The sequence below is a fragment of the Drosophila pseudoobscura genome, chromosome X, assembly GCF_009870125.1.
Source record: "Drosophila pseudoobscura strain MV-25-SWS-2005 chromosome X, UCI_Dpse_MV25, whole genome shotgun sequence".
NCBI classification, from domain to species: domain Eukaryota; kingdom Metazoa; phylum Arthropoda; class Insecta; order Diptera; family Drosophilidae; genus Drosophila; species Drosophila pseudoobscura.
Genome location: NC_046683.1, coordinates 16468467 through 16495343, shown reverse-complemented (window position 1 = coordinate 16495343; position 26877 = coordinate 16468467). Strand labels below are relative to the sequence as shown.

Below are 26877 nucleotides of genomic sequence, written 5' to 3'. Positions count from 1 at the left end.
ACGAGCTCGACCGCCCTATTCCGCGCTGTTCAAAGTTTCAAATTTAACGGGAACTTTCTTGCGGCGTGGGCTTTGCTTTGCTTCAACTGAAAGTTCAACTTGAAAGAGGCAGCTTTGAGAGCTTTCCCTTGTCAACAGTTTGGCCAAAGCTTCATAAGAAGCTTGGTTCTTGTGCCGAAAGAATGGACAAAGCTAAGGTTAGAATTGATCATTGAATCTGTTCCTTTCTATACCAGATGGAGCTATTTTTATATTCATCATGGTTTTGACAGAGAACTTTTGTATGTTTTCGGATAAAATATATGTAGCTGTAACAGGAATCGGTAATCCATCTGCTTAAATTAATCTGGAATCAATCAAAAAAGTTTATTCTATTCTTTGTTTGTAGGGGGGCGCATCTAGACGCAATTATAAGAAATGCAGGTGGGTTCCAATATGTATACGTATATGTATGTCGTATATTTGGTGATTCTGGTATATCGGCCGGTTGAAATGGTGTTGGATCCGAAACTAATTCTAGCTTACATGCCAAGAAAACGGTGAGCGACATGCGGATAGTAAGAGCGCACAGAACCGAGAGAGCGAGAGCGAAGCTGTTTGCCTGGGGTGTTACCTGTTACCTGCTACCCTGGACACTCTCCAAGCCAAGAACTATCATTCATTTTGCATGTTTTTCTTCTGATTTATTTTAGAGATGACATTTATACATCACATGGACAAGAGGTACTAATAATGTTATTGATAACTTAAGCTAATGGTTAACATTAAACAAAAAAAATATTTATATCTATATATAGTGTATGCGTATGTATTTATTAATATATATTGAATCACTTTCCCCGCCTTTAAATAAATAATTAATTATAGTATGTAAGTATGTATGCTGTGATCTCAGTACGTATGAGCAATATTATTGCCTAGACATTTGACTATATAATAGCTATATGTACAGACATTAACTTATGGAAGTCTGGCAGTGGTACGCTTTAGCTAGTGCCCACTGTCACCAATGGCAACCCTCAACCTTCAACTCAATTCAAGCCTAACTAATCGTAACTGTGATATTTTCTGATATTTTTGCTGTGGCCCGAAGATTATGCTGTAGATTATTGGTGGAAGCTCTCTCTCTAGCCTTCTCTTATTCTACATAGTCCTTAGACAGAGGACTCGTAGATGACAATTTGCAGAACCTTGGGCTTATTATTTTGTGCCTCCTTCACCTCTTTTAGAATGGCATTGGTGATAGCCTCAAGCGCAGCAATATCCGGGCTGTGGTCGTTCTTCTTGCTGTTCCACTTCGGCATGGAAACCTGTAAAATGGGGCAACAATATTATTTTGTGGACTGTTTGGAGGGGAAATACTTACGGTCAAGACTTTTTGGAGCGCTGCATAGTCCAGACCCGTGCCGGCTGTCTCACCCAAGCGACGCAAAGTCTCCGCCATGGGACCGGAAAGTTCCTGCAAAATCAAGTAACGAGTATCAAATGTAACACTCTCGCAATTTTCTCGATTACGGTGCCCCCAGCTCACCTGCAACTTGGCCCAACTGGTGGCATACTGACGCCTCACCAGCTCGATAATCGTCGATGTCAGGGCCAGGCCAATGAGAATGTACAGAGTACAGAGCAGCATATAGTTGGGTTTCTCTGCAAAGCAAACACAGTCAATTTATGTATATACATAGGTGCATGTTCTAACACCTACTTGGCACCAGGTCTCCGAACCCAATGGTGGTCATGGTAATGAAGCAAAAGTAGAAGCCATCGAAGAAGGTCCAATCATCTTCCCAGAGCAGGAGCAGACCCGCACCGGCGGCCAGATAGACACCCAAGAAGCCAACAGCCAGAATGGCGTAGAACCAGGTCTTTCCTATGAAATTGGTAAACTTTGGCTTGGCTAAATGGGATGAATGACAGATAAAATATATGCTGTAAAAAGTCCACAGTAATCTGTAATACACTTACTGGGCATATGTTTTCCAAACACTGAGACGGCGGTGGCAAAGAGCCGACCCCAGTCGGCTATCACCGTGAGCGTGAAGGGTATGCCGATGAGGGCAAAGCAAATGCAGAATACCCGTCCGCCGGTAGTCACTGGCACAATGTTGCCATATCCTGAAATTCGATCATTTTGAGTGCTTTTGAATGCCTCAGAAAGGCAGCGGCCTTTCGATGACCTACCTATGGTGGTTAACACAGTCGATGAGAAGAACACAGCCTGCAGTATGCTCCATCGCTCGTACGGCTCTGGGAAGTCTTTATCGGCGACTATAAGCAGGCCCCCTTCGGCCGCCTTTTGAACAGCCTGCAGGCCCCCCCAACAAAATATCGAAAATTTAAATAGAACCAATGGGATCGACAAATCGTATGCTAACCGCTTCATATTTGGCCAGCTCAAAGGACAACAGCTCATTGAGATTGTTCACTTCGGTGTTGTTTAATATGGCGCTCATGAAGCGTTCCCTTTGGCTCTTGACCACATCCTTCAAATCGGTAAGACGTTGCACTTCCGCGGGACGCTCTAAGTGGCGAAATATCTGTCAACGAAACGAATGTCCCAAAAAAAGAATAATTAATTTAGTTCGCTTTAGTTCTTAGTTAAAAAAACAACTCATTCCCACTATGTTCCCACTATGGCAAACTCCAATAATTCCTCCTGGAAAACCGTCCTTTCATTCACACCTTATTTCGATATTTTCCTAATAATACAATTCCCCAAACATCACCTTTTCTCTAGATTCTATTAAAAAACATTCAAATGGGCGAAACTCCAAATTATTTGTTGCTTGTACGTCAACCTTTGACCTTCAAGCCCAAAGGTAACAAATAATAATTTTCAATAAGAAGAACAATCAGTTTAAGTATAAAGAATTCCAAAATGTTGTTCAGTTTTTTGATGTTTCACATCTTAAGTGCGAAAAGAAAACGAATTAAGACAGAAATCGGTTTGGAAGCCAAATCAAATCTTCATTCAATTTCTCGCACATCATCACAATAAATTTGTTTAACTTTAAGAACGGTACGTCCATCCTCTTTGTCTTCAGATTTTGCTGTTTTCGTTATAAAAATAGTTTTTACAAATCGGCATCGAGTTTTATTTTTAACAGCAGATCGAAGAAGCAATAGCGTTCGAAAAAACAAAAAAAAAGAAGAAAAACAAAAAAGAAGTGGATATTCAATTTAAATGTATCAGACAATTTTTCATTCTCACACAGCAGCCAACATGCGATGGAAGATATATGGGCACCCTTGAGTGCGCTTCTTGACCCTGTCCCACCCCACAAGTATTTCCTTCACTTTTGACATTGATATAGTCGAAGTCCAAGTCAACGCTGGCCTGGAATATTCGTTGATTTAAATTCCTATCCTGGCCCCCTTTGATTAATTGCAGCCTCATGCAGCGTTTTCTCTGGGTTTCCCTTTCAAAGTTTGAGATTTGAAGTTGCATTTTCCACTCACGACTTCTGGAGTTGGGCATTATCCTAATTAGTTTTGTTCCCCACCCAATCCCCTCCCGACCCGTGTCTGACTACTTCCCAAAAACATTGACGGGGCGGCGACAACTTGTCCAACTCCAATTGGTGCCGTCCTTGGAGATATGTACATACATACATACGCACAGACCATGATAACTAAAAAGTGAGAGACAGGGCGACAGATCTATAATTTGCAGTGGCAGAAACAGCTCAGTAGACAAGCGTTAAATTAAACGTACACTCCCAGTCCCAGTCACAGTTCCCTCCACAGTTTCATGCACGAAACTGTCGTAGTTTCCTTCACAGTTCCTTTCACAATTTTATTTACAGTTGAGGCTTGTGTCTGTGGCTTTATTTTCTGTGCTTGCGCATAAATTATAATTATTATTGGACAGAAAGTGGGGGCATCTTCTACTTCTCTCCGCCCCTTTTCAGTCAGACGTCCAAGCACCACAGGCTGTGGCTTTGGGTGAGAGATCCCCTGAGATGCGCCCGGAGATGGGTTTCGCTCTCTGCTAAATGGGGGGGACATTAAAGGAGTGTTGGCACCAGGCCATCAGTGACTGGCATACCCCAAAAGGCTACCCCAAACAGTGATCGGCTATGAGAGTTCCATTAGAACTGGAACTATCTTTTACACATTTAATTGAAATTTATGATTAACGGCCACTCTCGTGTACAAAATCCCAGCTATAAGTGACTCCCTACCTTATAATTCCATGCAAAACGAGAGCTTAAGGCACTTGTCACTTTGTCGCCCCATTTGGCGGACCATAAATCTCACGCAGCCCAGAGCCCCCAGGGCTGGCCAGCATGTACGGCAATTAACGCACGACATATGGAAATAATGGAGTGACCCCCTGACCCCTTCCTTACTGGCTCCACCTGGCCATCTGGGCTGGCTCCGGGCGATGTGCCCGCCTGTTAAAGAGGGCTTGACGCCTGACCTAAGGAAGATTGACACAGCGCAGATGCAGCGACATGTCCAGTAGGTAATCCCACAGCTGTAGCCGCTCCCGGGTTTTAATAAAACCTCCAATGTTCAGGGCCATTTTTCTTCCTTAAAAGAACAACAAAAAAAAACAAATCCCAGCAACAAAATGCTTTTGCTGCGGCCATAATAATGATGTTCGCGCCCATTTAGCGGGTGATAATTCATTTCCGCTGCGAGCGTCCAAAAGCAGGCTACGGTCAGTAAACAAGCCACAGACAGAGTGGCAGCCAGACCCCAAAGCCGAGGGCAGAAGGTCACAGATTGATTCTATACCGCACACCAGCACATGCGTAAATATTTTTGTAGGGTGAACAGTAAAAAAGGGAAGCCAACATTACCGAATAATGGTATAGAGGGTAGTATTTCAGAGTGGCTTGGACGTGGCGAAATATATACTCAAAGATCTGGTATGACCGTACAATAAATACAAAAGTTATACTCGAAGGTATGTAGAAAGAGCGGAAATAGTGTAAGCCATGGCCAAGAATCCTCTTTTTTCGTGATCTGCTCAATATAGAAGTTCTGTAGAATACCATCATAAGGGGTACACGCTCAACAAACAATAAATAATAAATATTACACCAAAATTATATATTTATGAAAATTACTTTGAGGGCAGGCCTTCCTTACTCCATCCATCCATCCATCCATCCTTCCTTACTCCTATATAATAAATATAAATGGATATTATTTATTGAAAATTAGATCCGGGGGCGGCAATGACCGCCATGCCAAGGGACCTTACCCAGGACCAGTTCCGCCCAGAGAGAAGGAGAGAAAAAACTTGCGGAAGCGGCGTGCGAATGTGAAAATGACCAACGGCACTGGCGTCTGATGGGCGCCCCACGAACTGATTTCGTTGTAACCTTAAAGATTGCTCCCTTGATTATTGCTCACTCCCCTCCCCCATGTTGCAGGGGTGCGGGTGTGTCCGGGAGTAGTCGGAAAGGGGGGGAAACACTTTTTTAGATTTTCCAAATCAGTGCCTTCCTGTCGCGAGCGGTTAAAACCGCGGGTGGGCATCGCCAGCATCTGCGGCATCTCCACGAACTTTGCTTTGTTGATTTTATGAGTTTATGATTTCATAGCAAATTAGACATACATAATTCCCGAAAATTGTTGTTCTTGCTGCCGCTGTATAAATCGCTGTCAGTTCATTAAGTTTTGATTATTTATTGAGTGTGCTTCGCAGGGTAATAAAAACGAATGGTTTGAGGGCTCCACACCCATAGATCTTTGTTAAATATAATGACTAAACAATTGTTAAATGATTTAATGGCAGCGAATCCATATCCAATTGATATGGGCATGCGTTTCTCAGGAGCTGCGGATCAGAGCAACCCTCTATAACTCTTTGACTATACAGACGAAGAGGAATATTTACAGCTTTTATTTTTATCCACCATATGCCAAGGCTTTTATTAAGTTTATTTCGATATTCCTGGCAGTATAATTCAAAATTATCTACGAGCCTCTTCGCCTCCATGACAATCACAGCTTGGTGGGACCCTGGTTGACGGGTTCCAATCGCACACTTAAAGAACTGTCGACACACAGCGCTGCGCAGCACTGGAAAAAACACCCCAATTATAATCATAAACATAAACGTTTATTCCGTTTTATGGCCACGGCACAGCAGACCCGACGGGGACCGCCTATGGCGCGAGCCACTCCACTCGCACTTTTGGCACTTGACATATTTATGTGTACTTTTGCCAGATTATGGCCAAGGTCGGTTTGTGCCCCAAAAAAAAGTTGGGCCCCAAAGAGATCACACACAATAAAATCAAATTAAAATTCAACCAAAGCATAAGGGAAATGAAAAATGCCCCGAAATGATAACCATGGTGTTCGGAGTGCGGCTCGGAGCAGCCCCACCTGCGGCTGGGCTAATTAGCCAATTTCGTGGCACAATAGCCGACAAAAGCACCATCCATGTAAGTGCCATTTGCCCCACTGGCGATTCCTGGAGCGCCTTTAGATGTTTGTTTTATGCTAATGCCCAGTGCTTGACCCAAATACGGACCCCAAAAAGAGACAAAGGATCTATACACTCGTGTTCCGTAAAGGAGGAGTACGGAGATGGTAAGGGACGCGGAATCGTTCGGGACTGGGCACAGACCCAGTTCAGAGATTGTGATGATTATCAGGTCTAGACAATGGACCACCCCACACACACACACTCGGACACACACTTGCGAGGATGATGATTACCAAGATTTTGGTACTTTGGACTATGGAAATGAGCAGCTTTATAAGTAGCATGAGGACTGGCACTCTTGAAAATATTCGTGCTCTGTTCCAGTTATCGAAGTACACATTGATAAGGACTGGGAAATCCCAGAAGTACCCATACCGATGTATGCCTTTCCGATGGTGGGGCAACATGTGCTCTGAGGTTGGCCAGTAGTCGCAACTGGAAGTTTGTATTCGTTTTCCCATTAAGCACACGTTCTTATCAAAGTATCAAAAGTCCCAAAAACACACCAGTTTCCAGCGCCGTGGCCCACCCTCTTGCGTGACCATCAGGACGTGACAGACATTTGGACAAACCAAAAAATTATGTTCAAATGGTACGTTTGGCTATGTGGCAGCCAGAGGGCACCCCACTGCCACACGCACGATTTGCATGCCACGACAAAAAATCAGCTGTTAAAGCTAATATACTCGCAGCACACACTTTCCCCCAACCCCGTCGCACACCCCCCACCACGACCTGTCCGCGCATATACCATACGCGTGCAATAAAGAGTTTTTCATTTTTGATTTGTGTGCGTTTTTTTGGCGCGTTTTTACCCGCTACCCGTGGTGTGTGTAAGGCAAACATGGCAGCCTGACGGCGAAAAGATTATGCCAGGTCAAAGGGGCCTTAGGTTTGACTGAGCGTGGCATGCCACATGGCATGGCATGACCGGAATGATGGGCGACGGATGATTGACCCCACTCCCGATGGAGCAAGCGATAGTTAGCGATATATGGGGTATACTCGTATGTACCTAGAGATGTTATCTTCAATCTGCCCGAGGTGGAAGTTGATGAAGTTCTTCAGTTTGGGCAGTTTTCTCATAAAAATGTTTAATGTAATGTTCGACTGGTGAGCCGATTCCAATATATATACCAATTCCGCTGATCACTATGTTTCAGCGCATCAAAAAGTACATAGGATATGCCTTTATATAGCCCGTACTCGTGTCAGCTCTTTTAAAAGGTCACCAATTTTGATTATGATCCATGATCCATACTCCAAACCAATCAAATATTTGATGATCATCATAGTATAAGAGTGAAGGCATTTCAGTCCTTGTGATTCATCGGCGCTTCTCTAACACAACCCCCCGAATGCTCAGGTGTCTTAGAAAGACAGATTAATGACCCGCAGAAATGTTGAACACACAAACTCATTATTTAAAAATGAAAATACAAATTAAAAGATGAAGAAAAACAATGAAGAACAACAGCGTGGACAGACAGGGCAAATAGTTTTTTAATTTTTTAATTATGTTCTCGCGATTACTTCTGATGTATGGCCCCTTGTGCCCCTATTTTGGCAGCTGTCCAGCGAGCGAGGGCTGTGGAGGTGGAGACATTGATTGACACTGTGTTGGGGCCAGCTGCCGGATGGATTGGATGGGTTTCTGTTGGCTAATGAGACTGCTGTTCTTGGCCCGTTCTCATGTTGTGGCTGATGATGATTTGTGTGTTCGTTTTTCCAATTTACACGCGAAGGCATCATTTTTGGACAGAGCGCGGTCAAACCATGAAACTGATAGCTTTGCTTGGGGAAAGGGGGTTACAAATGTTCGTGTGAGATTCAAATGATTATAAATTGGTTTATGAAACTATAAAGACATCTGAATTGTGTGGGATTGGCTGGAACAGATTCAAACAGGATGTCTGGAAAGGCATCTTGAGAGGACCAGCTAAGTGACTTCCCCTGACATTTGTAAACCGATGTAACACGATCTTGGTAGCTTGTGCACACAAAAGGGCACTTTCAACCTTGAACGAATCTCTGAGATGTACCAAATGTGGCAGAAGTCTGAAAGGCGTCTTATGCCTCGATGGCAGGTTGGGAGGCAAAGTTCCTTTTGAGTTCCACTTAAAGATTGTTGCCTAGATTGTTGACCATGCCCTTGCGGTTGATCTTTGGACGAGATGAACCTATTTCTCATGGTTCATCGAGATGTTGTTGATTATTTGAGATTGTTCTAAGAATCTTCCTCATTCAGTTTTCAACTCAATTGCAATTATCAAGGATCTTTCAGTCTTAAATCAGAATTTCCACTTCCAATATTCCACATATCGTAATGTTGGGTAAATATATTCCTCAACGCCAATCAAGGACCCTTTAGAAACGAACGCTGGATATACCAGATGGATATCATCGCTTACAAAGCCCACTCCATCCCGGCGTGTCTCCAGGTATTCTGCAGGCCCAACACAGCCTACTGTGCACAGTGGAATGACTACCCTATCTGCTTTCTTATAACTGGTCCAGCAAAACAGGGTTTTTTAGAATCGGAAATGGAAAGCCATGGTTCAGAACAGAGCCAGATCCAGAGCGGATGTGCTGGCAAGCAATTGGAAGCTGGCCAAAAACTGCTTCCAGCAGTCGGAAGGAGTTAACTACCTCTAGAATGATGTGGCCCAAAAAGATGAAGGTCAGGCTCGACATATTGTTGTTCCACATGGCTGCTTCGGAAAATCATCGTTATTTTGAAACTTGAAACGATAGGTTTTGGAACCCATGCACAAACATTCTTGCGGAATTCCTGCGAGAAAAAAAGGGAAGAGATTTGATTTGTTCGCAACAGTGGCAGTGTCGTAGTAACTTAACCATTTCCTATGACATTTGAATGCCTATGCCTGACCTGAAGCATCGTTTCTTATCAATTTGCCTCATCCGCCATTGCCCCCGTTTCGCGTTCTAACGGTATTAGCTTGTTCTCCCCCATCTATTGAAAATTTATCAAAATTTTGCCATTGCATAAATTTCCATAATCCACTTGGGAAACTTCCACAGGCGCCTCCTTCTCTCACATCTTGCCATGGGACCAGAGTTTAATGCATTTTGCTGCTTGTCAAAGTTCAGAAAAGTTTGACATCAGTCTATTTGCATATGTGTGAGAGCACCCATACACACACACACACACACATACAAATTTCCATTATTGAAAGAGTGTAAGTGTTTTTATTGTTTACCGCTTGTGGTATTGGTTAAAAGAGCGGCGTCATGCATCCGTTCCTTGCCTTTTTCTTGTCAAACGTTGCGTATGCGCATTATGTGCATTTAACGCACAAACACGAGGGCACATATACAAGCACACACATCGACATGGCAATCATTAATCAACGCCATTTTGACATGCAAAAATGTTGCACGCAACTTTAGCGATGGCACAGTTGTCTGTCGACTCTGTGGACTATGGGATACCCTGTGAAATTTTGCAATCGTTTAACTAAACATATTCTCTAAGGGGCTTAAGTAGCGGTCTTAATTTATAATTTAACAATAATAATATCGAAAATTAGCGGCACTACCAATAAATCCAAACATAAACGAGGGGGAACGTTGTGAGTTGTTGCTGCGACCGCAACTCTACATTTATACCGGACACTTAGTCGGCCTCCAGCAGACGGCGCTTGTATTGAACGACAAAGAGGCGATGTTTTGAAACACACTTGTAACAGTGACATATCACAGAAGATTGGATAAAAAATGTCATTGCTCTAGTTCTTATAGTCTCTGAGCACTAGGCGCTCAGACACTAGGGCGGACAGACAGGCATGACTCAATCGACTCGGCTACTGATGCTGATCAGGAATATGTATGTACTTTATTTTCACCAGAAATATAATATGCCCCTTTAATCATTTTGAGTATCGGCTATAAAAAAAATCAAACTAATGAAATTCTTGATAAGTTTAAGCACCTAAATAATTTCAGTAGAACCAAAAAAATTCATAACAAAACTTAAAAGAACGTAAAAAACCACAAAATTTATTTCATTACCAAACTCACAGAGCTCATAGGAACTATATTTCTACAAGGGAATTGTCTCAACGAATAGCTAAGTCTGAAAAGCTACAATAGAGTCTTAGAGAATTTCAATCAGGAGCTAATCTAAATTCATTTTTGATAGGGAAGAACAACTGAATACCAATCAATATTCAGAGTTTTTCTACAAAATTCTTAAAGGAACATCAATGCAATCTCATACCTAAGAGAACATTAATGTGTTCACCTGTACATACTCGTATGTGTGTTTGGCTGGTAATACTCCTAAAATTTGGCCAAAAAATGCGGTGAAGCCAAGGAAAAATCTTCAATCATTTTGCCCAATAGACCATTTGCTACCCTAGGATATCCTTTGAAGAATATATTGCTGAGGTTCCTTAAAAATTGAGTTGCTTCAGCATTTGATTTGCGTGTCGAGTTTTCTTAAAGATTGTGTCGACTGCTACTACCTGCGAAAAAACAATCAAAGCTTCGTCAATCTGAGGAGTTGTGCGAGGATGTGCTCTGGTCGGGTGGTGCGGTGGTGCGGACTACTGCGGGTACTGTCGATAAGGAGGAGGAGCAGCTAATGGGTCCGTGTTCGGATCCGGGCCTGGCTTAGTGCACGTGCTGCACGCAAGGCGCCAGACTGTCCACGAGGCCGAGTTCTAGTTAGCTTTTTTGGCCTTTCTCTGTTTTGAATCCTGGTCGCTATTCGTCTTTTGTTCTTCGTCTGCTAGTACCGTGATTTGGCTTTCTGGTAATTGCTGCGGTGGATTTTAGTGAAAGTGTTTTCCCAAAGGCAGTGGAAAGTGTATAATCGGGTCATATTTACATTCTCATTTGTAGCACCTTAATATGAAAGCGATTTTAGTCAAATAATACGCGGTAAGAAATGTATGGGTAGAGCATATATAAAATCAAATCATATTCATAATAACAGGGGGATTAGTAGGTAGATATCATATCGATGACTATTCAAAGGACTATTCAGAATTAAGGGTTTTAAAAAAGGAGATCAGAGTGAAGTAAACATTTGAATTGAATCGTAATCCTGATCGTATGCAGCTTATAAAAGTATTTAAACGATCATAAGATAAGAGGATTGAAAGAGGATCCCTCATATATTATACATCAGATGTTGAAATCAGCAAGCCGTTCTTTTGTTCTTGTTTTGAAAGGGCATAATCTAATCAGAAGATTATATCAGTACCTGCCAATCGGATTACCAGACATGCCAAACCCCCTTTGCATAGGGCATTCCCCTTGTCACGAACAAAGTACGTCCGGTTTCGATTTCTTCTTGGCTTTTTCCTTGGCCAAATTCCGAAGCGATTCCCATGCTCCGTTTCAATTATGCTAATACGGCGTCGAACGCTTTTTTATGAGCCACTTCCTTCTGTAAATTGCTAACACAACAAAAAGTACTGCATATAACAACCTTAGCAAACAAACAACAAAAAAAAAAACAGTCAGAAGAAGAGCAAAAATATTTTGAGAACAACCTTGACACGCCAGGTCCACATAAATTTGGTAATTTTCTTCTTGTTTTTCGGTTTACGCGTGTTTGATTGTTTGTTTCGCTGCCAAATTAAAATTTTACAGTGCAGCAGTTCCATGCCACGCCTCCCTTGAAACCCAAACAACAATCAAAAGAACAAAAATAATTCCGTAATTTTTAAGCTAACAAAATAAATAAATCAAAAGCAACAACGAGAGCAACGAAAGCCAAAATAACAGAACGTGAAATTTTTAATTTTTGTGTGGAGGGACCTGTGTCTCTATAGTTTATTATTTTTAGTTGATAATAAATTGTATAAATTATTAAATCCAGCCAATTTTTATGGATAGTTTGTTTTGGCAGATCGGCAGATAATTTATTTCCCTGGTTTCTTGCGGATCGCGAAAATCGGAATCCAACAAAAAAGAATGGAATGCGTCGAGGGGTCGAGGCTTCTGATACTCTTGTACAAGGTCGATCGTTTTGATATGACATGGATATAGCTCTTCTTACAAAGTAATCCAACTTAAGCATCGCAATTTGCTTCTCTACGTTGAATGTAATTATTTACATATCTGGCGAGAATCGGAAAGGTAGACAGAGTCCCTCAATGCCAACAAGGAATTCTTCAAATTAATTGCTTCACGGTTAAAGATAGAACTGAAAGGCAGCTAAACGGGGAATATGTTGAATAAATATATACCTATAATCTTTTTTGGCCTGCCAGAGCATAAAAAAGCATCAATGCGAATATTACTCATACGCCGCCAGACCCAAGAAAAACCCCAAAGGAAAGAAGGAAATGAAATGAAAATTAACACTGAACGATGTGAGAAGGCAAACAATGAAAGAAAAGTGATTAAGAAAAATGTGATTTCTTTTCTTTTTGGCAGACGAAAAGAAAATTCCCTGTTGCTGTTGTTGTCAACGAGTTTGTGTCTGAATATGGAAGGCCGATAAACAATGACGTCCCCATAAACCGCGAAAAGCGTGGGAGATGCCGCCAGCCAAAACAAAGAACAAACAACTATACAAGCAACACGAAACACGAAACAAAGGCTTGCTTTCGCGCCAAATCTTCAAATACCCTTCCCCATCGTTTACTCAAAGTTAAAGCCGAAAGCGAAGGCGTGCACTTCGATCTGAATTTGATCTATGGAGTAGGACATTCCATACATCCCCAAATAAGTAATCGAATTGAGAATGTCAAAGGTCAAAGTAAACGCAAATACATGCAGTTTCCAATATAGGAAGGGGCAGAAAATGGCATGAAATCGTTGGGTTCGTCGAATGAAAAACCACAAATGGTTATTTTTATGGCAAACAAAAAAGATCTGACTTTGACTGGGAACTATTTTGACTATTTTTATAACATTTGTACGTATGTACATATGTGTATGCGGCTTCGTTTACAAATGAGATGGACATCTTTGGTTGCTGGAAGCGTTCAAAATCGTATCCATTCAGATTTAAGAAAAACTCGGACTTTCGAGCTAAATATAATAGTTTTTGCTTCTCCAAAAAAGAATGTTTTTGACGAAGAACACAACAAATTTGACCTTTTCGTGTGGACGCCAATATAATTATATTTACCAAAGATATTTTCATAGAATTTTTAGGTTTAGCAAGAAATAAAAGTTGTTAAGCTGTGATTTTTCTTTGATCTAAGAAAGTTCAAAATTGTTTATTAAATAAGTCAAAAGGGGTGATACATTATGTTTTTTTAATACTGTTTGTTAAAAACTATTTTTTGAAAAATGTTCTTTCTGATGATATCAGCATCAGGCGATTAATATGAAAGCGGATAAATACGGTTACGGTCGCTTGATTGATTGGGGCTTGATGTGTAATTGGTCCGCATTTGGGTTAACAGCCCAATGCACTTTGTGGCATCAATCAGAGAAAATACATGCATTTACTGCACTGTACCATAATGCATACACTGTTGAACAAAATATAGGGCTTTCAGAGAATATGGGTGAAAATATTTTCTTTTATCTGGATATAATAACAATCCGATTTAGAACAAATTTTGCGTTTTTTTGGGTAGATATGATTCTGGCTTTTCGGATTTCTTGTACCTTCCAAATTGTGGATGCCACTTGATGCACAGATACATAGGTATGCCCCTTGATGCAGTGTGATGTCACAGGAGACTATTGATTTACAGATACACGTGTACCCCTGTAGTCTTTGAGCACCGGGTATAAAAAGACAAGCGGCAATAAAGTTTCAAAAAGGCGGCCCCAAGGTGTATTTTGCGTTGAACTCGATTTTGTTCTAGAGTGTTCTGTATATAGAAAAGTATATTTGGTTCAGATATACGTATGCACAATGCGAACTTAATTGGACTCGTAAAAAACCAGAGAGGTTCCCGAATTAAGTTAATTTCTTCTTTATTTTTAGCTGGAGACACGCGACCCAAGAATTTCGTTGTGGGAAGGAACTCGCATACTCGTAGTTTTATAAGTTTATTTCACACTCGGCGACTTTCCGCATAAATCTGTCAGATCTTGTCACCTGCCTGTCGTCGCATAATTTGTTAATAATTTGATGGCACTTCCACCCGCACAGCCACCACCCACTTGTGGCGATGGCCGGTACGTTGTATTTTGTTGGCCCATTGCCAGACGAATGGATGGCCCGAAAGTTTGTGTCTTGTATCTTGAGGTTTGACACATGTAAAACAAAAAGAGGCCGCCGCAATAATGAAGATATTTTTTTTTGGAGCGTGCTAAATTGTTGAAAGCAATCCTCTCTCTTTGTATTCTGATACTGTGGTACTATCTCTTAGTCGTGGTCAAGTGACTTTATGACCTACTATCTATTGGATCTCTGTCCTTTTCGTTGGGGGGTTATAAATTGAAATGTTGTTGGATGTGTGTCGCTGGCGAGTGGAAAGTCATCCATTTGTATGCCTCATGCGTGCCCCAATTGATGGCCCACACAAACTTATCTTTTGGCCATGTCATCACCCTCCGCCAATCGCTGTCGTCGCTCCTTGGTACCCCTCTCTCCTACCACACCTCACTAATACACTTAAACACTTTGGTAAAAGTTTCGTTTATGGAATGGATCTTTGTCTTGACCCGAATCGTACCGAAACGAATCGCTTGGCCTGTCATTGTTGAGCAATTTGCACGCATTTTTGTCGGTCGGGCGGGGGTCCATGGGTCCCAGGGTACATGATTGGAATATGCAAACAAAAAACAACAAAATTATGTGGCTTCCACGTAACCGAAACAGAGTGTTGCATAGCTTAAGGCGTCCGGGCGGAATGATTTCATTAGGAAACAAAAATTGAACCGAATTCCTTGACTTTGCTTATTGACTGGCGGTTTTGAGGTTTTTATTTGATTAGTGAGGGATGAGAATCTGTGGTACATGGCTGTCATCTCTTGATCGAATTTAAATTAAATACTACATTTTGTATATACCTAACTGTTGTATTTATCTATTTAAATGTGGAAAACATGTCCGGCCACAGTCCTTATTTTCACTTTTTCCTATTCTGTTTAATATATTTTTGTTGATGCATATCACAGCCAGAAAGAATCGATTCCGACTCCATAAAGTCTGCCCATCTGTCTGGATTATATGGATTTACATATGTCAGAAGCTATCCAGAGATCTAGAAAAACGGAACTTTGTATCCCAAATGGTTGAAACACTTTGCGATCGGATCACAGTTATGGCAAGAATTATGTGGAAGGAGATTGGAAAAATAGTTATAATATTGGCAGAAAGAGATTCTCTCCTCGTGGAAATTAATCGAAACGGATATCATCCTCATACAGATGCCATAGAAACGATCGGTAAAACCAAAACCATTTGTGCTCAACATATTTCTTATTTTAAAGAAATATATTCGAGATGGTTGAGTGTGTTTTTACGATATAGATCTATTGGTCGTCTTCACTAACTTCGCTAAAATTTCCATTAAACAGAGGCAACTGAATCGTTTTAAATATTTTTCTAATGGGAGCGTGACGTGATTTTACAACGTTTCCTAAGGACACATGTGTCTTATCGTACTACTAGGATTCCCACTAGGCCTTCTATCACTACTGTTTCTTCTTCTGCTTCTGCTTCTCCTACCACCAAAGTCCATTATTCTTTTTATATGTGCTATTTAAAGGCAAACATCCGTGCGGCAGAAAGGCGTACAATATTGTCGAGGCCGTGCCTAGTTCCTGGTCTCGGATTCCTTTCTGGGACAAGCGGCAAATTGGGCCCAATATGAAAAATCATGTCTGGGCAGGCTTGGATGGGTCAGTTAATCAGATAACACCAACAAACACACACATATGACTATATATTGTATGTATAGGGAAAGAAATAGAGAGTGAAAGTTGGGTTGGTTGTCTAATAGCTTTTGTTGTTGTGTGTGTGGCTTTTGGCCAAGAACTTAATTCGTTCGGCCTTCAACTTAGTTTGGCTTAAGCTCTCCATTTTCTATTGGACGGACACCTCTTTTGACAAGCCGAAATTTTTTACCCACACACACCCAAAGGACAAAAAGGAGAGGCGAATGTGAATCGATGGGGACTTCAAGTAATCTACAAACTGCTAATTAAAATGATTTATAGCCACTCACTTAGGACGCATCCTCTGGACGCATCTACTCCTCTGGTTCTTGACCATATGTGGAGGAGGCTGTTTGCCTGTAATTTGAGTCACTCTAGTGCCGTTCCCATGGGAAAGCCCGGTCCTAATTACTAAACAAACTTGACTGGGTAGAAGAGAAGAAAAGAGAACAACTCATAAATATTCAATAAATGTCAATTGTTTTCCAGCAGGCTTATCTACCAAAGCTATACAAAGTATTGACATAATTCGGCCAATCTCCGTGGGAGGATTGATTTTGATATCTTTGATATTTTCGTTGTAGTTTTTCAAGATTTAAGAAAGGAAAATCTACAATTTAATTAATTAAATTTGAATTTATCTACAATTTCAATCTGCGAACAGCCAAACAAATTTAATATACAACATAAATTAATCAAGGATCAAAAACCAATTAATGGAACTCGAGAATTCCACATTTCCGACAACACAAAAGTCTAAAAATATTCAAGTGGCTCTGTTATGAGAAATCTAAGAATAAATAACATATTTTTCCGTCATAAATTACCGAATAAAAATAAAGTTCAAGTTAATGAGCAATTGTTGAGTGGGTTCATTAAACTTAAACTGATTAGAAAAATGCTTTATTCTACCTGATTACAGAAACACTTTTGGTGATATGCACTTTTTACGCGATTACTCGTCTAGGCCGTTCATTAAAATATAATTATTTGTATTATTTTGGGCCATAGAACGCCGAAAGTAAGGTCAAAAGCATGCAATGCAAGACCTATCTTTAGAAAATATATGTACTAAAAAATCAATTTTATACTTAATTTGTAACCGTTTGAAAGACAATCAGAGTTCGGAAGAGCAAACAAAATTCCCAGAAATACCTCCAACTCGAGCTATGATCATAGAAGAAAACTTTCTGCGCCATTTGATTGTGTGGAAGGGTCAAAACACTTGACAAAAGTTTTTTGTTGCTTCGAACTTAGCTCGAGATGATTTCCGCACCAAAACGGAGAGAGGGAGAGAAAAATAAAAACCTGGAAAAAACTGGTAAGTTATCTGATATGCTGATGTGAGACTGGTCCGGTGGATTCATTTCCGTTTCATTTGGCAGCCGGCATTTTTTTGTAGTTATGTATATGTAGGTAGGTACGTAGAAGGGTCTGGTGGCGAAGTGGAAAGTGGGAAATGAATCCCAAATAAATTGCATTAAGAAAGTCCGAATTCCAATTGAAGCAAAATGTTTGTGGCACTTTTCAAGAGCATTTTCTCCGCCAACCCAACCCGTCAAACAGTTTATTTTCTATCAGCGCAGGAATCGGGGGACCAGGGGGCAACGGGATCGACGATGGAGGCCCCAAGAATCAGAGGCCCCCGCAGAACATAAAACAAATTTTTTTTTTTTTCTTGTTCAATCGTTTTCTCTGTTGAAAAATTGTGAATTTGAAACAAATTTGATGAGCAATTTGGCCGAGAAGTGTGCATAATTGGCCAACATGTGGTGTATGTGTGTTCAGTGGATGGACTGGGCTGGAAAGCTGGGATGGGGATGGAGATGGGGATGGGGCCAATGAGGCACTTATGTCGAAGAGTCCGGTCTTGGGAGGAGGGGTCTCTGATAGTTCGCATGAATACAAATGTGTTGCTTGATTAATGCATGGCTTTTGTTGCCCGAAATCCGCGCAAATTGCCAAATATATAGGCGAGGTGTTGACGGGGTCGATGGTTGCTTGAGTGTAGGGTGAGGGACGTGGTCAAGTTAAGAACAAGTTTGATATTGCCCAGAAGTACAAATCAAAGAATTTGGAGGCATCATGAATCATCCATTTAGCCAAGTGGTAGCTCTAATTCGTATTAAAAAAGCTTATGTAGCTAAAAATTAATATGTGTAAAATATTTATAGTTTTATTTATTCAAATAAATATATACATACATATGTACATATTTATACCGGTTAACCCACATTCGAAATTCAAATCAATCATTGGGCAGCCACTGCCCTACTCACTGAAAATGCTAATGCTTGAGGAAATTGAGAGGCAATACGAGTATAACAAATACCTTCCCGTCACGACACTCGGCCATATGTCAAGTCGTGGGCAGCAACGATTAAAGCTCCATCGCCCCCCCACCCAGGGCCCGTATTCGCTGCCTCAGCTGCATCCATGGACTACTGACGGCATTACAGATTCGGATTCGACGACGTCATTGGCGAAAATGTAAATGTTTAGACAAGAGCCAACAGCATTCGACCATTTCAATGGACAGACGGGCAACGGACAGACCCACAGACGGATAGGCAGACCGATGGTCCGATGGACCGATGGTCCGATGGTCCCTCCATATTTCGGCGGTCACACATGGACTGCCTCCGGGTCTCGAGGCAGAGACCTCAATGATGCAGTTGCCTCTCCTCCAGCAGCTCCCTCATCGTCTGCTCCAGACCCGTCTGTTCCGTTCTGTTCCGTTCCGTTCTGTTCTGTTCTTTTCTGTTCTGTGATGTATGTGCAATGGCAAGGCAATTAGCAGTTTGAGGTGAGCGAGAGGGTGTTCGTCTGGTACTTAAATGTACAAAATAGTTTTTATGTCTTCATTTTTGAACTAATTTTTAGTATTTTCACTGCAATAAATATTTTGGGTGTTCCCACATTCGTGTTTCGTTTTGACCCCCAAAAACAAACACAACGCTATTTTAACGTTGGAAAATTTTCAGTCTTTGCCATTGCGCTATTGTTTGATGATGTTTCATATTCTCTAACAAGCAGCAGGTCGTCTCGAGAATCAAGATGGATAACAGCCGAAATCGAGTTAAATATTTAAACAGATTTTATGGGAGAGGAACACGTCTTTACCAAACCACCCACGCCACAGTAGATGGACAGGGAGACCAGCAATCCGATATGATTGAGAGCCGATTTCCATTTCACCGACTGCCAGCAGGACGACCTCCGGCCGCATAGGCCGCCAGAGCCTCCACCCTCGACGGCGTCCACACGGCGATCCAGATGCTTGAGCTTTTCCAGCAGCTCAGTGCTGGCCTCGTCCTGGGAGTCGTAGTCGCCGCCATTGACACCTGTCTTCACGGGCATGATTTGAAAGCCTTTAGCACTGACTAACAAACTTTACAATTTATATATACATATATGTATATTCTTTTTTATTTAATTTATTTCTATAATTTTAGGATTTTCTCTTAGGGACTAGGCCCTTTTGGGTCCTGAACGACACACATTGTCGCTCAACAGAAGAAATCAGAAAGACGTGGACAATTTTGTTTGTAATTTTCGAACAATATTCAAAGCGCGCCAAACGCCAGAGACTTGATTGTGAGGAAAGGACGCCGATCCGAATCGAAACCGAGCAACCGCAGCGAAGCACCGATATTGAATAAAGATATACAAATTTTGGTTGATAATATAATTGCAGGTGATATTTTTTGTTTATTTTTTTCGATATTTTTGTTGGAACTACTTTCCCGATTTTGGCAAAAAATTCGACATTTCCTATGCGTTCCCTTGTCCGCGGCCGATTTTTATTTATTTTTTTTTACCGGTTTTTCGGGGCGGCAAGGTCGTTGCTTAAAAATCGCCCGCAATGTTGCTGGTCGAAAAGCAACATGCTGCTAGAATATACACTACTGGCCAAAATAATAAGTACACGCTTATGAGCTTTCTTTCACGTCCTATAAAACTTTTCTAGTAAACATAATTAAAAATTCAAATTTACTTTCAGTTTTCTAACCTACAATAGACTATAAAAATGTTTATCATAAGCATTTTTCATTTCAAATATATATTTTATGATCGATTAAACCTTAAAATCATAAATAAGGGCTGGCCAAAATAATAAGTACAGCAATTCTCCAAAGCGAAAAACTAAAAGCGTATCAAAATTTTTACACTTTTTTCTTATAATTTATAATCTTTTAATATTATCCTATATAGCCACACTTATTTTGGATGATTTCGGCCATTCTTCTTGGCATACTAGCAATAAGTTTGCGGCAAGTCTCCACTGGAATCTCACACCACGTTTTTGCCCCAATTCTCCACAATTATTTTTCTTCTCGAAAAGCATTTTTAGCAATTCGACGTTTTAAGTCACCCCAAAGGTTTTTAAATGGGTTTAAGTCAGGAGACTGACTTAGCCAAGCCATAACGTTTACATTTTTTCCCGTAAACCAAGCCTTCACCACCTTTGAGGTGTGCTTTGGGTAATTTTCCGGTAGAAAGACCCGTCTCAAGGGCATGTTTCCCTCAGCTTAAGATTGTATAATGACTGTCAATATGTTTTTATACCCGAATTGGATCACATGATCAGTTATGAGATGTACCGGCTCAACGCCATGCCAAGAAAAATAGCCTCGGATACCTATACATCGGTCTCCGTTCTTAACCATTTTCTTGGTGTACCGGAAGTCGAATTCTTTGCCTTTGGGTCGTTGTATACATCTTCTGGAGTCATTATCAAAAAGATTTATTTTTTTTTCTTCTCTCAATAATATATTATTCCACTTCTAAGACCCATCTGACCCAGACCATGCCAAATGATTTTCAATGACTTTTTGCATCATCTTCAAAATTTTTACTCGGAGTAAGGGAACTTTTCGAACTATACGTCCTGTTAGGTCTATATATTGAAGTCTCCGACGAACCATCAGACCAGATTTTTCTTTCCCAATTTGAGCGTATTTGGCCTTGGAAGACATGAACTGATCCTTTTTTGCAAGACTGATGATGCGGGTGTCCGTTGTTCGTAAAGATTTCTTCTTCCATCCTCGATTTTCAATAAGCACTTTAGATTTGAAAGTATTCTGAACCAAAAATACCGATCGTCCAAGACTTTTCGCCATTTTCCCGGAGAATTTTCCTTTCTTTTTGAAGACTTATGGAAAACTTCCTTTCTTCAGGAGTACGGCCTATCTAAAGAATTTTTTTTGACTCTCATGTACTTAAATATGAAGGAACTCAATAAAAAACAACAATCCTTTGATCAAATCCTCATCCAATCCTTTCAAATATATAAATAACACCAGTGTACTTATTATTTTGGCCAGACCAAAAATGCCCATTCTGCAAAAATGTATGAATAGAATTTTATTAAGATGGTTCCCCACTTTAATTTTTGATTTAAATAATTGGCAAGACTGTAACCTTTCCAAATATAAACAATTGGCATCCATACACTTACAAACATTCGAGCTATTCCATAACAAACTAGCACGACACCGATGTACTTATTATTTTGGCCAGTAGTGTATGTTGCCGGCAAGGTAAGACAGGGTATGGACAGGCATGCAAAAAGATGATGATGCAAGGTGGCCCGAAAACACTCTTTTCGGGTCTTATTATACGATCAGCTCAATTGAGAGTGTTTGATGTGAGGGCGGAGACAGAGATAGATAAATGGAAGATGTTTTGTTTTGTTTTTGTATATTCTTCATCGCTTTGAGCTCTCCTTTGAGGACCATCCATTTGTCATTCGAAAGAGGTTTTTCAGCGCACGATTTTTCCCATATCTTTTTCATCATTGATTACGAATAGAGTCGTAAGCAGAAAACAATAAAGTAATGTGATTTGCTATACCATGCTATTACATATAATATCTTCAGAACTATTACGTTTTATTTATATGCGAAAATATATTCTTTCCTATCAGCAGAAACAATAGCAAGCGAAAAGTAAAGAATATAAAAGGTGTGCTATCTCTTTTGAGCCGAGAGAGCGAGTTGAAAAAATGGATGGACCCTCACCACATCGGACGACTTCACCTATTACTAAATTAATCCTGGGTCCGACCATGTGGGTCCTTGAAATGTTGCTGGGCCATTTGTGCCTGTGGTCCATACCTTTCCGTAGCATGGCGCAGTTCGAGTCCGAGAGAGAATTTACGCTCTCACGACTCATTTTGGCGCAGTTTTCCTGAGAATTTGAGTCGAAAAGAGATGATGTTCTTAAGGAAATTAAAAAATATTGCTGGAAAATCTGGACTCATGTTCGTAAGGCACCTAAAATTTTGTTGGAAAGAGAGAATTTTGTTAGGTCCAACGACATTTTTAAATTTTCTTCAAATCTCGTAAATACAAATCGGTCTTAAAATTCTTGATGGCGAAATGGGCCAAATAGTTTGAATTAAGGACCGTTAATAATTATTAACCTAGAAAAACATGCACCTAGGGAAACATGAACATGAAAAAAACGGTCGTTTTTCGTGTAACGGTATTTAACGGCAAAATTTGGCATTTGAAGGTTTGGACAGACTTAGCTACAACCAGGCGTGAAATAGTCAAGTTTTGTGTAAAAAGAAGCACAACCTCTGAAAAAAGTAAATAAAAATAATAGATTTACAAAATTATTTAAGGAAAACTAGTCCATAAAAAAAAATATTATGAAACATTTTTAAAGACCCAAATCTATAAAAAATCGTTTTGGACAAATATCGTTTATCGTTTATATTTTTTCTTTTATAGCTTTTTCATGTATATTTTTATCTTTGGAAAGGAGTACCACACGAAAAAAATAAGTGTGAAAAAAGTCCTCCAACACGAAAGTTCTATTAAGCAGTGCCTTATAAATGTCCCACATCACGAAGGTTTCAGGAAGCAGCGTCTTGAAAATAGCCCGAATCCCAGAGATTCAAGTGGGCAATCTTTTCCAAAACTCCCTCAGCATGGAAGTGGTAAAAGGAAGTGTGCTAGATGAGGTCTCATTCGTGAAGCTTCCATCCCAATCCACTGAGACGCTGCTACGTGACCTCCATATGAATCAGAGTACCAGCGATGGATCGATGGTCAAGAAATGGTATAGGAGACTGCAATACCCCCTGATCCTAGTCCCAGACCGGTCTGCTTCGTGATAAACATGGGGAACTGTACGCACTGCGAGAGAAGGTCCGCAGAGATTATGAAATTGTTATTAGATTCTTAAATTATTATTCTTACCATAGTACAACGGTGCAGGGTGCACCTCCAGAAACTAAACCGAAAAGAGCTGCTCCTTCAGCACATTTTTCAAAGTGAACATTGTCGACCCTCAAAACGAGATCACCGAACAGGGTCGGGGCCAAATTAGGGTGTAGATTTTTGATAGACATCCCAACATTCGGACTATCAGCCACAAGTGTCCAGTCCCTTCTTCAGTGGCATTTGTCGCTCCTGTTGTAAATGCGTATCAAAAAATGCACTCAACCACGGAGAAACTCTCTAATTCAGCAGCACAGTGGGTTTGTGTCATTGTTTCCAAGATGCGGTGTGTTTCATAGTCCATTCTGTGATAGTGATGGAGGAAGGACATTATAAATTGCTTAATACTGCAGACTATATCGTCTTACCATAGATATAAAATATATAGGTATAAATATATACCGGTAATCATCCAAGTAATCGCAAGACAAAGGTGCAGGGTGCACTCCGACCGATGTAACAGCGCAGCGGACAACCCCGACGACATCAAAACAACGCCGTTGCAAAGCCAATCTTACAGAGGGCAAAAGGAGGTGAGTATCCCTCCAGAGACGCGTCTGGTGACTCACCTTTTGTCGTAGTAGACACAGCTCTCTGTCGTTGTGCTCTCGCAGCAGACTGGACTGGAACAGGGGTCAGGTGGTCTAGTAGTCGTCCAATGCCACCTTGCAGCGTCCCAGTGGATTAAGACAGAGCCTTCCGAAGAGGGACCTCTAGCTCATATCTTTCTACCACCTCCATGTTGGGAGACATTTGCAAGAGACTGCCCAATCGAATCTTTGGCATTGAAACTCTTTTTAAGATACTGCTGGCTGTAACCTCGGTGATGAGGTCCTTTTCCAAACTATTGTTTAATAGCTCAGCTCTGTCTCCACTGTTCAATTGAAAAGCCTGGGCTTTTGATTACATTTTGACGACCAATGCTGTACAGTCCACTATCTTATGCAGTTGAAGGACCCCGTCCCCCGCTCCTTTGGCCAGCTCGGAATCGAATCAGTCAGCAAGTTTTGGCAGAATCGCAAAATGCTTGCGTTACCACAGCGAGCACAGTTCCAGATCGCGATAGCTTTGCCGGATGCCAAATTTTCACTTGTCCAAAATATTATTAGAAAATAAATTATTTCACTTTAAATTGAATTTTCACTTATCCAAAATATGTTAAGAAAATAAATTATTTCACTTTGAATTGAATTTTCACTTATCCAAAATATTTTTAGAAAATAAATTATGTCACTTTGAATTGGAAACATATAAAAATTTTGGTAAAAACAAAATTTAAATTCTCTACGTTTATTTGTACGTGTTGTTCGCTCGAAAAGTTTTTGTGAATGACGATAGAAATGAATATGAACAAACATACCAGCAGTAGAATAGAAGACCAGGTAACTAGATTACGGAAAAACTAAGCTAAATGGGCGCTCCAAAAATAAGCAAAAGCAAGCATTGAAAAGCACTCAGAGTGAGCGAGAGAAATATTTGAGTGGCCGTCGAAACAACTCTATCTAAATGTCAAAATATTCGGACTGCTTTGGGAAATTGGGGAATGTGTCCACACGTTGTCCGAGAAATGTAAGCTAATTGTTCCGCGGAATCTTAACATATTGGGCATTTCGCATCGACGCTATCGAAAGTTGCTGCTTTCGATAAAGCACCAGAGCGTTTTATATATTCCGGCCACTGTGTGGAACATCATCACAGTCCTTCAGAAGTGCTTCAGTGGGCAGAGGGGGATATAAAGCTGCCGAAGAGCCACCAGATGGACAGCGCCATGCAGTAAATCGATTTTAATAAAACAAAAGCATTTGTGATCATTGGCTAAGAGAATCAAACCCTTTTCCACTTAAATACTAAAAGTAATTAGCGCATTCAAGAAAGCATCCTAATGCCCCTTAGCTCGTACTGGCGCCCTCCCATTCCAAGCTCTGGGGGCCTACAGTTCCCGCCCTCGTCTCTAAAAGCACTTGCACATTGTTCGTCCAAATGCGGGAATGGTTCGAATGGATTGTGCCCTTTGGAAGCACTTCAGGAGGTCGAGCGTCCTAGCAGTCCGTTACCCTTCTCCCGACCTTGAGCAGCAGCTGATACTAATAGTGGCTATACTTTTATAGCTTTCAGCTGCCTGTGCGAGCATTGAGCGACTGTTTTGATCACGCGAGTCCACTCATCGCATTGGTCATCCATTGGTCCTCGCCATAAACGCAACGCACAGCCATCCCCAAGCAGGCGAGAAAGTAATTGGCGACGAGATTGGAGATCTCGGATATTTGCACCTTGGTAACGCTTCACTGCCAGCACCGCAGCTTTTATCTCCTTGGGCTCCTCTTCAAAGCCGTACAGGGAATGAAAACGATGCCACAGCAGCAAGTCTGCATCCGTGTCCTGGAAAAACAGGCCATTATCATACCCAAGATTAGCTGCAAAGCAAAGTTACACTTTCGACAGCACTGGCGACGGGCCCTTCGTTGTGCAACATAGAGTGGCTATACATAGTGGCAAATAGTAGGCCAGCCGTCAAACATAAGCAGCTGTCACGAGCAGCTACGGGACTTTAACGTGAAATCATTCAGTCTACTCCCTGAGATCGTCAGGAACACATCTAAATATTTCCAAATTCTAAATTCCAAATTCCAAATATTAAATTTTTTCAAATTTTCGTTAGTTACTTTCAAGTTAATGTCGAAGCAATAGTGAACAAGTGTTAGGGGGGTCATACAAAATACGACCGCCTAGTGATGGTACCGTCCCACATCCTCCGATTTGAGGATGTGGGAATGTGGATGGCATCACATGTCAGGTAGGAAGAATCAATAAAATCATAACAAAAAAATATCCCGTCATTAATTTACAGGCGTATTCAGACGATCTTTTTCAACGCATAATGAGAACTTCTGTTACACACTTAACATACACGGATAACATAAATTTCAACACCTGTCTCTGTGAGTGCCTAGATAGCTGTAACACCAGGTGTAGTTTATTAACTTATGTTATTCTTACAGGAAATGTTTGATACAACCCACGAATTGAGGATTTGGGGGCCTGAGGATTGCAATACTTTTCCCTGATAGTCGTGCAGGTAAGAGTCAAATATGTTTGCTTCATTAATAGATTATTGATTCTGTTTTCCTCTTACAGATATATCTTGATACTGTTCATGGGGCAAATGGTACCATACTGTAACTGTTCTGTTTTTTATTAAATAATATTAAAAATGGTGCGTACAACATGTTGCTGAATGTTATTCATGGGTTTGGGTGGGGCTGGTAAAGTTGAACTGGAAGAAGGCTGCGGAGCGCAGATGTCTGAGATCCGAATGGTCCGTCATCGGACATTCGACTTGAATTGGTATCGGCGACATCTGACGAGTTA

The 26877-nt window shown here is 40.9% G+C and overlaps 2 protein-coding genes and 1 long non-coding RNA gene across 4 annotated transcripts; 1 reads left to right on the top strand and 2 right to left on the bottom strand.

The window, feature by feature from the left end:
• Positions 1-667: 667 nt before the first annotated feature.
• On the bottom strand, positions 668-20143 carry LOC4814719 (TWiK family of potassium channels protein 7). Its single transcript, XM_001354591.4, has 8 exons — positions 19400-20143; positions 2376-2537; positions 2182-2305; positions 1966-2115; positions 1706-1897; positions 1532-1647; positions 1367-1459; positions 668-1310 (listed from the first exon to the last, which is right to left on the bottom strand). The coding sequence occupies exons 1-8, from the start codon at positions 19634-19636 to the stop codon at positions 1155-1157; spliced, it is 1230 nt and encodes a 409-aa protein (XP_001354627.4). The 5' UTR covers positions 19637-20143; the 3' UTR covers positions 668-1154.
• Positions 20144-25377: 5234 nt separating this feature from the next.
• LOC117184521 (uncharacterized) lies at positions 25378-26020 on the bottom strand. Its single transcript, XM_033382612.1, has 2 exons — positions 25940-26020; positions 25378-25887 (listed from the first exon to the last, which is right to left on the bottom strand). Exons 1-2 carry the CDS (start codon positions 25994-25996, stop codon positions 25603-25605), a joined length of 342 nt encoding a protein of 113 aa, XP_033238503.1. The 5' UTR covers positions 25997-26020; the 3' UTR covers positions 25378-25602.
• Positions 26021-26160: 140 nt separating this feature from the next.
• Positions 26161-26734, top strand: LOC117184522 (uncharacterized). 2 transcript variants are annotated; one of them, XR_004469922.1, is made up of 4 exons: positions 26161-26302; positions 26367-26447; positions 26508-26584; positions 26644-26734. It is a non-coding gene; the product is annotated as an uncharacterized lncRNA (long non-coding RNA). The 2 variants fall into 2 exon arrangements; XR_004469923.1 differs by having other exon boundaries at positions 26357-26447.
• Positions 26735-26877: the final 143 nt, after the last annotated feature.